The following is an 11,138-nucleotide window of genomic DNA, read 5'->3' on the forward strand; positions in this document are numbered from 1 at the left end:
TTTTTGTCTCATAAGAGAGGCATTGGTTTGATTATCTAAGGAGAGATATAAAAGGGTTTTTTAATCACAGAATACTGTATCGGATTAAATATTGTAAAAAGATTTAAAAGGCCTTAGTTATGTCATCTCAGTAGCATTTCCGCAATTAAGTATGAACAGATATATCATAAGCAAGTCTGAAAGTTTTCAACAAATGACTTTCATTCAGGTTGTATTTGTAATCACACTGTGCAGTTAAGTTGGAAACTAAAGATAATATTATAAATTTAAGTATCCTGATACTTTGAAAAAATTTTTAACTCTAAATAACTTATCTGTAGAAGAAAATACTATAATATAAATTTAGAAAGGCTTAGAATTCTTGTCTGCATTCTTTCATATGTATACATAGATACATGGAAGGTTAGAAAGCACTTTGAAGACCACAAAGTAAAGTTCATTCTGAAGACTGAGAAATTGAATTGTAGGGAGATGAGATGACTTATCCTTCAGACCTTCATCTCATATTTCCCAGTTCGGCGATATACCTCACCAAATACAAATTTACAAACAAATTTTTATATGTTAGCAATTGCATAAGTTGAAGTTTATACCTAAATATTCTTTTCTGCGGGACAATATTGACGTTAGTAAGTGTCATTACCAGAGAACTTGTCCGAGGCTGTGTAAAACTTCTCATACACTCTGGACAGACTTAGACTATCTATGTGAGTAGTGCTTCATTTCTCACCTCCCCTCAGTCTATAAGTGAACCTAATGGATGTGGTTAATTTGCTGCTTGAAGGCATAACAACACAATAACAGTAATAATTGTTGGGTTCTTACAATCCATGCAGCATATTAAAGCACTTTCCATTTATTATTTTATTTAATTCTAAAAGTCCAATGAAATAGATGCTATATCATACCATTTTACAGTCCAGAAACACAGACGGTGTCTTCTGATCTCAAATCTTACACTCTTAGCTATTAAATATTATGAGGTCTTTCAATAATGGTACTCATCTTATTAGCATTCAGTGTTCTGGTTCATAAAACACTTTCAGCCACTTTATAAAACCTTGTAAGCCATCCAGTTATTCATGTATGCATGCTTATAGTAAGCAATTCTGGCTCACAGCTCAAAAATGGAAGAAACCCGGGGAAGAGTCAGATATTAGAGTTCTCTGTCTAGTGTTCTTCCTCTGCACCATGCTTCTTCCCCAGAAAGTCCATCACTTCCTCTCAGCTGAATGGACTGCTTGGGGACCAATAATAACTGTTGCCCAAAATGTTAAAATTCAATTTATTGTCATAATTATCTCACTTATTAATATTAATATTAGGAAGAAAGCAAAGGGGAGGCCAGACATTGTAAGCAAGGTCATCTGAGCAGCTTCACCAGGAAGCTTCAGCTTCATGTTCCCCAGGGAACCACCGGTCCATTCTCTGCAGATCACTGGGGGAAGGGACCAAAAAAAGGGGGAGATGAGCACATGAGCAGTGAAGGCGGGGTGATGTAGGGAAGGTGCTTGCCTGTCAGTCTAGCCTGGGGAACAATGAACTGACTAGAAGGGTGAGACCACTGCAAGTACACAATATCTTGGAAGGGTAAAATCCCCTAGACAAAGAGTTCTCTCTCTTGTTCTGCTCTTGCCCTTGCGCTCTCTTGTTCCCTCACCCTCACTTGCCCCATGCACTTGTCCGCCACCTGGTCTGCATGGCCCAGGGCTGTGCAGATTTGACACTCAGGATGCTAGACTGGACTGTGCTTTAATAAGGAGCAGAGACTCTGGGTAGTGGCCTTAATTCTTGCCCTGCTGAAGACAAGATTGGACTTTTTCCATGGCAGAAGGGAGGGGAATGGGACATTGGAAACCCAGGGTTTTAATTCCATGGAAATAAAGATCATTCATCCTCCCATCCAGCAAGAACTCCACTTCCGCCTGTAACAGGTGGGAATGCAGAGGGCACTCCACTGATAACAAATCTGTCTAATATTATTACTCCTTATTCTGCAGCAATGACTGCACTGTAGGCTACCAGGAAAAATCAAATATGAACAAAATAGGATCTTGAACTAAAATTGGCTTTTTTTTTTTTTTTTTAGTATAGATGATAGGGACAGACCAGACATTCTAACAAAGATAAGAGGTGAAAGGGTGAGAAGACAGGCAGCTAATGTATCAGTGCCTTAACTTAAAAACAGGAAATTTGCTCCAAGAATCTAGGATAGTGCCTAGGTATTGTGATTTAATTGGCAAGAAGGAAGCCAAGAGCTCTTCTTTTAACTCTATGTCCATGAGCAACTTCTCCAGTTCAAGATCTAGATTATAGTGCTGACTTGTGTCTAAGAACTTTGCAATTTTGCTCAGATCTCACTGGCCATAAGCACATGTCATTTTTTAGCAGAAACCATTATTGCTAACCATATTTTAAGTTTAGAATTGTGGGGCTATGGCAGAGACAACTAATATAAAGACATAGCCCAGGAGAGATCTCTCAGTCTGCTGCTAAACATCAAGAAACACAGAAAACACTCAGATGCAGTTAGAAACTCTGATGGTGAGTCAAGCGACTGCATGTGCTACCTGGCAAAAAAGAATGATAATTCCCCTCATCAGCTTCCTGTTGTAAGATCCTTGATCCAATTTAATTTTTTCAGTATTATCAGACTGACTCACATTTCAAGTATCTTGGTTGGGAAAAAAAAATTCTAGGAAATAAAAAAGCTTCTGTGGAGTACAAGCATGGCTTGTAAAAAAACAAAACAAAACTTGCCTTAGACAGAAACAGGATATTGGGAAATAATCCAGAGCCTTATAAGTAAGAGAAACATAAAGGACTTAGAGATCTTCTTGTCTAAACTTCATAGCTACATGTACTGAAGCTAACTTCTCTGTAAGTTTAATGCTCACAAGAAAATGCCTATTAGAGCATATACTTCTCAGAAGTCAGAAAAATTTTAAACCATTAATAAATTACATGGATCTAAACTCAAATTTTCTTTTTCTTGTGGAAATTGATGACAATAGACACCCAGACATTAGGTAAATGGAAAACCCCCCAAAAATATTATTTGAATCTAATTTTAATGGAACATTGGCTGGAGATCCATAGTATGAAATTCTACCCGTATAATTCAAAAACATTGGTAACATAAAGGGAAAGATAGCTGAGTAACCACCTTATAGATTTCCTGTCATAGAAAATGCATTGTCTGTGAAAATTTCCTGTGAGACTTTCTATTTCAACATACCAATATCTAAAAAGTATGCAATTTAGTGAAGCGAATACATAAATTGCTAGATATTGAAAACTAATATGCAAACACATTTCCTCTCCTACCTGTAAAAATTTGAGTGTCTTCTTAGTGACCACAAAGGTCAAATTCTTGCCAGTGCTATAGGATTTATGCCCAACTTATTGACATCAGCATTTATCTCAGGAGAATCCCTGTTTCAAGAAACAATTAAAAATTAAATCCCAATGGAGAGCATTTCCATGGAGAGAAATACTAATTGGTAGTACTATACTCTCTCAGCTTAAAAAATTTTTTAAATCTACATTTTATAATTCATTGAAGTTTAAACAATTTGTCTGTTATGAGTACTAGGGCAATATTTATGACAATAATGAAAAAGAATTTACAATACTCTGGGGACACAACTCATAAAACTGAATTCAGGTCATTGTCTTCATCATTTCAACTTCTCTAACTTATTTCCTACATTGTTTGTCCATTAACTAACTCACACAAAATATGTCCTTCGTGCAAATTTCAGTGGTGCTCACTCTTCAGAATGCAAATATGAAAAATATGTTTATCCCCTAAAGGAGTTTGCACATTGATGGGATACGCAAATAAATAATACTAGGTACAAATGATTAGTGTCCAGAAGAAAAACATGGAATGTGAGAGACTGGTAACTACCAGTGACAACAGCAGTACCTGACATAAACAACAATTAATAAGTATATGTTAAATATATGAAGGGCTATATTTAATTTATTGTTTCTATCATGCCTTCCATGTTTGGAAAAGTTTCCTAAAAGTGAGTCCAAAATTGAAGTCAGAGCACAGTAGCCTCAAAATGTAGTTGAGGAAAAGGTATCTTAAAAATAATATTTGACATTCATAATAATCTTGTTGTCTGGGTTTGCAGTTGAATAGACTGGTCCTTCAGGGTAGCTATTCTAAGCTTACCCAACTAAGAAGTAAATAATAAAAATGAGTTTTAGACTCAGGTCTGAAAAACCCAAAACCATTTCTTTTCCCACCGCACTGTCTGTCTCAATGTGAAGAGATGATTTGTTTGTTTGTTTCAGCAACAAGAAGTTGAAGTGAATATTTTAACAGGTGGAATGAATCTTGAAGTGGCTAGAAATAAAAGAGCATCACACAAAATTGTTATTCACTGTATCTAAAGGAATTTATGAACTGCGGCCCCAAGCCCAGAAGCCCACAGTCACGCTTTCTTGGTGAGACAGGGATATAATGAACATGAAAGGAGTGTACCATTTTCCAATATTGCAAATCAAACTTCCTGGCCTCAGTAAATACCTGTTTTGTTGTGATTCCCACCAAACATCTTCTCTGCCTGAGCAGCATTGGAGATCCTTCTAAGTTGTTACCCAAATGTAATGTATAATTATGAGTGGATATCGAGGACGATGCACTGTTACAAAGACTGCTCGGAACTAGTAACAAAACTAGTAATAAACTTTTGTAATAAAAATTTTACTTTTTGTGTTTGGATTTTACAAAATCATTAAAACTTTTTAAAAATGCAGTGTTTGCCATTGATATACCACATTTCTTATTTTACTATAAAATTTGCCCTGTAACTTAGGGAAAATGTCTAGAAAATGTTTCGGAACCAAAAGAATATTGATGTATTTTAGGGAAATATTTTTTCCTTAACAGCTGTCTGGTTATGCTTCTTTCACATCTTTGTTTCTAAGGCTATAAATCATGGAGTTCAACATGGGTAGTGCTGTGGTATAAAACATAGCAACTATTTTCCCCTGTTCCACAGTTTCCTTTGAGGGGAGTCTAAGATACACGGCGAAGAGAGTTATACAGACTATGGTGACAGCTGTCGAATGGGAGCCACAGGGAGAGAAAGCTTTGCACCTGCTTTTGTTGAACGAATCCTCAGGATGGCAGAAAAAATATAAGGTAAGAAATCAAGATGAGGAGGAGGGAAAAGTTAAGATCACTTCCAGCACCAACAAACATTGACTTTTTTGATGTTGGTGTCAGAACAAGCCAGCTTAGTGAGGGCTGGGTCAGCACAGTGGAAGTGGGGCCGCGGGAGACTAGGCTGGGGGGCCACATGGTCTCCACCAGCCCGGGGGGGGGGCTCCATACACAGAAGGCACCGCGATGAGGGTCGCGCACACTCTTGGACATTTTGACGCCATAAAGCAGCGGGTTGCAGGTGGCCATGCACCGATCAAAGGCCATCCCGGCCAGGGCATAGAGCTCCACGTGGACGAGGACGATGAAAAAGTAACACTGCACCAAACACCCCACGTAGGAAATGGTTTTTGTCCCTGATAATAAGTTCTCCAGCATTTTGGGGGTGACATTGGAAGAGAACCACACATCCTTTGTCACTGGAAATAGCATTCATATATGTGATCACCGAGAGGATCTAACACTGACTGTTCAGACCTGCCCGGTCTGACTTAACGTCGAATTAGGAGCTAGGGGTACGTTGTAACAGGAGCACCAAGGATGAACAAGCTCTTACCATTCACAACCACGAGACTCTCTTCAACTTGCTCAGAATAAATGGCTTCTTTCCTCCTTTGCATCAGCACTTCCATTTTCTAATAACACTTAACAAATTGTATTTACTTTTCTCTTTACAGTTTCATGAACTCTAGAAAACTCTGTAATCCTAGAACCCCACGAACGCTCCTTGGTCCTCAGAGCAGGACTTGGCTTATTGTAGATACACAGTAAACACTCGACTTTGCTTATGCTGTGTAGTCGCAAAGTCACCTGAAATGTTAACATCTCCAAAGAACTGCCTTGCAGTTTGAATCCTTTAGCATTGATATTTACAAACCAGTAAACATTTCATTCTAAAGTTATGTGTAATCATATACAATTTCTAATATGTATTATATGTTATATATAAAACTAATTGTGGCACAGGACAACTGTGGGTAAAATTTGAACTACGGTACAAATAGCAAACATCTGTCTCCTCATGAAAAAAAGATTAATAGCAGAGATGAGGGAAGGCATAAAACCCCAGACCCCAGGAGGCTAGAATGATACTAATAAACTACAGAAATCACAATTCCTTCTGAGACAAGCCATATATTTTTGCAAGAGCCATTCTTAGCCTGGTCCAGGAGTTATATCTAAAACAAATAATTGTTTGGAGGTTCTCGTTTCCTGTTATTGCAGAAGAAGGAAGGTGTTTTATTGAAAGTAACTCTCATAAGTGGGGAGAAATAAATGATGTCATACAAGGACGTGGGGGTGTTATAGTAAATTCTCTTTCCTAGAGGTTACAGCAAGTCTCAGCATTTTGGTCGCTTTTCTCTAAACCATGGGATCAAAGCTCCTACATTGTAAATGCTACAGAATTATAAAATACTAAAAATTAGCTCATGACAATCAACATGGGTATTAACAATTTTGTGTACGTATGTTCGTAGATTGGTTTGTAGATATAGAGAACTTTTCTGGAAACATAAGAAACTTACTAAGGAGAATTTTAGGAAATGAGAATAGAATACTAGAATAGAGAGAAAGAAAGAAAACATTTTATTTTTACTTTATACTCTTCCAGAGTTGTGATAAACATCACAACTCTAAGAATGTGTAATTTTATAATTTAAAAGTAATATCTAAATTTATAAATGTAAAAATGCATAAAATGTGTAAAGGAAAAGAAAGTATGCCTCACACTTAGATATATAATGCAACTCCCACCCCTTTACACACACAATGCACCCACATGTCTCATAGAAAACTATACATTTTCTATACCCATGCATTTTAAGTTTTGTCCTTAGATTAGAGCTTTTCAGAGTCAATTTAAATTTTGTTACTATAAATGCAATTAAAATAAGATCCAGTTGTTATAAATATCCCTCTCGTTTAATTCATAAAGAAAGGCGCACTGCAATTTTACTTCAAAAGCACATTCCTTCGCATCAGTTTCCACAGAGCTCGCTTCACATCTTTGTTCCGCAGGCTGTAGATGATGGGGTTCAACATGGGGCTCACAAACGTGTAGAACACGGCGACGATTTTGGACTCCTCCACTGACTGGTCCGTGGGGGGCCTGACGTACATGCAGAACAGGGTCCCGTAAAACACGGTCACTGCCACCAGATGGGCCCCACAGGTGGAGAAGGCCTTCTGCCTGCCCTGGGCAGAGCGTATCCTCAGGATGGCGGCGAGGATGAAGGTGTAGGAGACGCCGATGAGGAGGAGGGAGCTGGAGAGGTTAAGCCCCGCCACCACAAACATGGATGTCTCCTTGATGAACGTGTCGGAGCAGGAGAGGCGGATGAGGGGCGGGTCGGCGCAGTAGAAGTGATTGATGACGTTGGAGCCGCAGAAGGTCAAGCGGTGTGTCCACAGGGTCTCCATCAGGCCACTAAGGAAGCCATAGGCATAGGGACCAGCAATCAGGCGGATGCACACGCCTCTGGACATCCTGCTGCTGTAAAGCAAAGGGCTGCAGATGGCCATGTACCTGTCATAGGCCATCACAGCTAGCATGTGATATTCAGTGATGACCATGGCAATGAAAAAATAACACTGGGCTAAGCAAGCCGCGTAGGAAATGGTTTTCTTCTCTGATAAGAAGTTGGCCAGCATCTTAGGAGTCACGTTGGTGGAAGAGCACAAGTCCAAGCAGGACAGGCTGGCAAGAAAGAAGTACATAGGGGTGTGGAGGCCTGAATCTATCCTGATCAGCACCAGCATGCCAAGGTTCCCCCCAACCGTGATCAGGTAGATCACCAGGAACAGCACGAAGAGGACGGGCTGAAGCTCTGGACGATCCGTTAATCCTAAAAGGATAAATTCGCTCACCAAGGTGGCATTTCCTCGGACCATTTTCTTAGGTGCCAGCATTGCTCGCTTAGATGAGTGAAAATAAATTAAGAAGAGAATGAGAAGCCCGTCATAGATTCCTTTTCTCTCTCCCTCCAGCTCCTCCTCTGCTCCCAGTCACCCTCACACAGCTATTATTGGGGTCTGAGGCTGTAGGAGTGGAGACTTTTAGAAGAAAGTCATGGCCCCCGTCACCCAGGTGTATAATGTTCAGAAGATTCCCAAGGAAAATGGCTCTTGTGACACCAGGTTGGTTTGGCGATGTGGGAATTATGACCGAAAGTTTTTCTAAAAATGGATTGAACCACCAACTGCCACTTGCAGTTCAATGTAAAAGCAGGGGCTTCGTCAATGAACCCAGCGATGGTTCTGGACAACGTGGTGACGTGTTTGAAAGTGGTTTTTCAGTCATTAACTGTGTGTATTTAGAAGCTCGTACTCTGAGAACCTCACCCCCTGCTGTAGTAGAAAGCCCCAAATTATAGAGGTTTGAGGCAAATTCTCCGGGCCCTGTTTGCCTGCATTATCCATGAAATACACAAATAGGTCTAAGACAAGAACCCCAAATTTGCAAATAAAGCCCTATATGAATTACTGTTGAAGAAATTTCCATTCAGGAGAGTTTAAATGAATAAAAGAGAGAGAGGCATAGATGGGAAAACAAAAGTAGTCAAAACTTAGATCACAGTTTTGGTTGCTTACCCATCTCTTTTTTCATTTAACAAGAAAAGTGTTTAAGGCGTTGATAGCCAATAACAAAATCTGGCAAATTTGTGCTGCTGGTGGGACACAAATATGACTCTAAGCTTTCTAAAATCATATGTAAACAGTTCAACTTTCTTTATTACAGAACCATAATGTCCAGAAGTTCTAAAACAAAAACTAATTACTAATTATTATTATTCTTAGCACAGAGTTTAGGTGATGCTGATTATAATGAAAGAATTATACATCCAGACAATATCAGTTCAGATAATGTCAATTACAATTCAAGAATGAAATGAGAAATTATAATGTCAGGAGTCTGGGGAATATATTTCCATTATAGAGTCTTAATGTCCTCATGTATTATTGCATCAGTGATACACTAAATAAGATAATGAATTAAAACTCAAGTGCCTGAGGGAGCCATTGAGATCCTAAGAATGAAGAGAGTGGTCGGTTAGAGCGAGCCAAAGGGACCTGGAGAGTGTCCCCAGGCAGTTCCAGTGCGAGCTCGCAAGCGAGCCGAGAGGCCCTGTTGCAGGCCGTGGGGTGAACACCCTGAGAGCTACAAGGCCGCAGGTCTTTGAATCTGTCTTTGATGCTTTTTTGGAATGTGTTGGGGGGCAGGGGGTGCACCCAAGTTAAATTAGAACCAACATTCCCTGTTAATTGGAAATAGAATTTGCAGGGCTTAAATATACAACTTTGGCTTTTGAGAGGAAACTACAGCAATTAGACTGTCAAAATTTATGTCAATAGAAAAAGTGTTCTTTCCTCACTCAGCAGAAGGATAAGTCCATTTGGAAAATGTTCACCTTAGTAACATAAATCTTTTAATTTTTTTTTTACATAAAGATACTCATCTAATTTTTAAATCTGTACAACCATATCCTAAATAGTAGCACCTGTTGGGACATTATATTACATTAAACAACTAATAAAGACAAAAGCAAAGACAATAAAAATATTAAAAATTAAATTGAAATTTAATCTGCCTATCACCTACCTTTTCCTGTAAATAGGTTCAGTATCCACACTCTAGAGTTTAGGAAGAAAAGGCCATATTTTGATAATACTATTTTCTCCCATATACACAGGCACTTCAGTTTTACAAAGCAATTGTGCTGGTCTATTTTATTTCACCTTTAGAAGAATCCTGCACCTGACAGAATGAGTACAATTAGAAATGGGGGAAATGGGGCACAAATAAGCATTTAGAAAATCTAACAAAAGAAAATTACTTTGAGATCTGAGATGTGCATGTGGCAAATACTGTTGGCAAATTTAAAATATTTTTGGTAAATTCTTATAAATTCAAACTTGCCACCTTAGGCTAAAGCCTTTTTTCCACTGAAAGTGAGTATCTGAATGATTTTGGAATACTTAATAGGAACTCAACTGAAGAGGATTTCAGTTTTTGTAAACAAATTCACAGAGCTTGCACCGCCGGGACATGCCAAAGGCTCATGCTTAACGGCTGTGGGAACCACCTTTGACAGTTTCCAATCTAATTTTTCCTGCACCCAGTGTGCGCTGTGGTTAGAAAGATTATTTGTGCGGTATTTATGCAAGCAGGAGCAAAATTTATTCTCCGTGACTCTTATCATTTCCCAACAACTCCTGTTCCAATATAGAATGCCAAGGAATTCATATTGAATTATTGGAGAGATTGTTGAACCAGTTCACAATAATCATGAAAAATTTGCTTCTGTATAAGAAACATCACACACAAAAGTTAATTAAACTTCAGTGAGGCGGGAAACCAGACATCCTGCTAAGTATGGGTTTCCTTATGACACTGGCACCCACTCTGAAATTGCTGGGTCATCAAGAGTAAGTGTAGGTAGCAATGAGTTTTTAAAGTCTATGTTCCTTAACTCCAAAAATATAACTGAAATAAAACTCCACATTCGGTCTCAATGGCTCAATAACGTCAAATTGTTTTCCCCTGATTGGAATGGTCACAAATAAACTAGATAACAGAGGCAACACGGATTTGTTCACGCCCGTGAATTTGATCCGCAAGGCTGTCGATACACCTATGTGTTTACTATTTATTATGAAAAGATATGAGGCAAAACGCATTACTTCTAGTTTAGTAGAAAGTATTAAAAACAAAAACAAAAAAGCCACAGGTGCCATTTGTAGTATACTGGTAAATGTGATAAATACTTGATGAAAATTTGGAGTTCTAAGGGTTTCCTATTCTGCCACTTTAAGAAAAGCAATCAATAAAAGTGCAAATCTCACCTCTACAAGTGTCACTAGTACCTGAAATACTACCTGTTGAAATATTGATCCAGGGAAAAGCTTGTCCTCTTCAGGCTCCAGTTAAAATGCAAATGTCTAGGGGAGCAGGACC

General features: G+C 38.7%; 1 protein-coding gene across 1 annotated transcript; it reads right to left on the minus strand.

Annotated features, from left to right (window-relative positions):
• Positions 1-7,135: 7,135 nt before the first annotated feature.
• Positions 7,136-8,092, minus strand: LOC308565747 (olfactory receptor 5M5; the record flags this gene model as incomplete). Its single annotated transcript, XM_081155337.1, has 1 exon — positions 7,136-8,092. One exon carries the CDS (start codon positions 8,090-8,092, stop codon positions 7,136-7,138), a length of 957 nt encoding a protein of 318 aa, XP_081011463.1.
• Positions 8,093-11,138: the final 3,046 nt, after the last annotated feature.

This window comes from Miniopterus schreibersii (assembly GCF_964146895.1).
Source record: "Miniopterus schreibersii genome assembly, chromosome: 12".
NCBI lineage: Eukaryota > Metazoa > Chordata > Mammalia > Chiroptera > Miniopteridae > Miniopterus > Miniopterus schreibersii.